Source organism: Chanos chanos, chromosome 7 (assembly GCF_902362185.1).
Source record: "Chanos chanos chromosome 7, fChaCha1.1, whole genome shotgun sequence".
NCBI lineage: Eukaryota > Metazoa > Chordata > Actinopteri > Gonorynchiformes > Chanidae > Chanos > Chanos chanos.
In genome coordinates, this window is record NC_044501.1 from 200386 (window position 1) to 202885 (window position 2500).

At 39.2% G+C, this 2500-nt stretch overlaps 1 protein-coding gene across 1 annotated transcript in view; it reads right to left on the reverse strand.

The window, feature by feature from the left end:
- Positions 1–2500, reverse strand: part of LOC115817056 (cAMP-specific 3',5'-cyclic phosphodiesterase 4C-like) — a 48943-nt gene that overhangs the window by 28017 nt on the left and 18426 nt on the right. The window contains exon 4 of the mRNA XM_030780297.1: positions 2492–2500. This exon is cut by the window's right edge and continues 113 nt beyond it. Within this exon, the coding sequence (XP_030636157.1) occupies positions 2492–2500 (9 nt within the window). The remainder of the gene's footprint in view (positions 1–2491) is intronic.

The following is a 2500-nucleotide window of genomic DNA, read 5'->3' on the forward strand; positions in this document are numbered from 1 at the left end:
TGTCTTATTTAAGACGGCTCAATAGACAACATATATCATTAAACAAACTCTGTGTCTGTCTTATTTAAGACGGCTCAGTAGACAACATATATCATTAAACAAACTTTGTGTCTGTCTTATTTAAGACGGCTCAGTAGACAACATATATCATTAAACAAACTCTGTGTCTGTCTTATTTAAGACGGCTCAATAGACAACATATATCATTGAACAAACTTTGTGTCTGTCTTATTTAAGACGGCTCAGTAGACAACATATATCATTAAACAAACTCTGTGTCTGTCTTATTTAAGACGGCTCAATAGACAACATATATCATAAAGCAAACTCTGTGTCTGTCTTATTTAAGACGGCTCAATAGACAACATATATCATTAAACAATCTTTGTGTCTGTCTTATTTAAGACGGCTCAATAGACAACATATATCATTAAACAAACTCTGTGTCTGTCTTATTTAAGATGGCTCAATAGACAACATATATCATTAAACAAACTGTGTCTGTCTTATTTAAGATGGCTCAATAGACAACATATATCATTAAACAAACTCTGTGTCTGTCTTATTTAAGACAGCTCAATAGACAACATATATCATTAAACAAACTGTGTCTGTCTTATTTAAGATGGCTCAATAGACAACATATATCATTAAACAAACTGTGTCTGTCTTATTTAAGATGGCTCAATAGACAACATATATCATTAAACAAACTCTGTGTCTGTCTTATTTAAGACGGCTCAGTAGACAACATATATCATTAAACAAACTGTGTCTGTCTTATTTAAGACAGCTCAATAGACAACATATATCATTAAACAAACTGTGTCTGTCTTATTTAAGATGGCTCAATAGACAACATATATCATTAAACAAACTGTGTCTGTCTTATTTAAGATGGCTCAATAGACAACATATATCATTAAACAAACTGTGTCTGTCTTATTTAAGATGGCTCAATAGACAACATATATCATTAAACAATCTTTGTGTCTGTCTTATTTAAGATGGCTCAATAGACAACATATATCATTAAACAAACTTTGTGTCTGTCTTATTTAAGACGGCTCAGTAGACAACATATATCATTAAACAAACTTTGTGTGTGTCTTATTTAAGACGGCTCAGTAGATGTCAGTGACCTGGACTACACTAGTGCCAAAACCATGAATGTTACACCATCAGAAGAAAGTGTGAAAAAACCGAATGATGACAGGAAAACTGAGACAGTAGCGAGGGCTTCCAAACAAACAGGATAAAGATGATTAGCACTGGCTAAACAGCAGCAGATGTTGGTACCCACTCAGGTCTGTCCATGTGGGAACCTGTAACTGAGTATGCAATTAAAATGGTCTGATACATTTCTATCAGATCAACATTATACAGCACACCCAGTTAGAGAGTATGGGAAACACTGTCAGACCCAGTTAGAGAGTATGGAAAACGCTGTCAGACCCAGTTAGAGAGTATGGGAAACGCGGTCAGACCCAGTTAGAGAGTATGGAAAACGCTGTCAGACCCAGTTAGAGAGTATGGGAAACACTGTCAGACCCAGTTAGAGAGTATGGGAAACACTGTCAGACCCAGTTAGAGAGTATGGAAAACACTGTCAGACCCAGTTAGAGAGTATGGGAAACACTGTCATATCCTTAAACAGTCTTGTCTTCTCTAAAAATCAAATTACAGACAGGTCAGCGGCCGCTCTCATAAGCACATTCTGAAAAACTCACTGATTCCAACTTCCACACCACAGAACGGAGGCGGCACTGAACGCCGCTGTAACTAATGTGCTGTGAGCCAAAGCCTGACTGACAGACATTTTGTCTTTTTTACTCCATGATTCGGCTGTGCAGATTCGTTTTGGTTTTAAGAAACAGTACAAGATGGAGCAGTAGTTCACATAGGTTAAACTAATACCTTAAACAAAGGCTTATCAGCTCTCATTCGCGCTGTGTGTCCCTAGCTACGCATCAGATCGTCTGAAAAGGGACAGATGCACACCCCTACTGCACACATCACACTCCACACACCCCTACTGCACACATCACACTTAACACACCCCTACTGCACACATCACACTTAACACACCCCTACTGCACACATCACACTTAACACACCCCTACTCCACACATCACAGTCCACACACCCCTACTCCACACATTACACTTAAAACACCCCTACTGCACACATCACACTCCACACACCCCTACTGCACACATCACACTCCACACACCCCTACTGCACACATCACACTTAACACACCTCTACTGCACACATCACACTCCACACACCCCTACTGCACACATCACACTCCACACACCCCTACTGCACACATAACACTCCACACATCAAACTTCACACATTACACTCCACACATAACACTCCACACATTATACTCAAAACAATACACACATAAATTTCCATTACTTGTTGGTGAATGTGTGGAATGGGAGACACACTGGGCAGTAAGAGATATGGGGGTGGGGCTTACTTGTCTGGG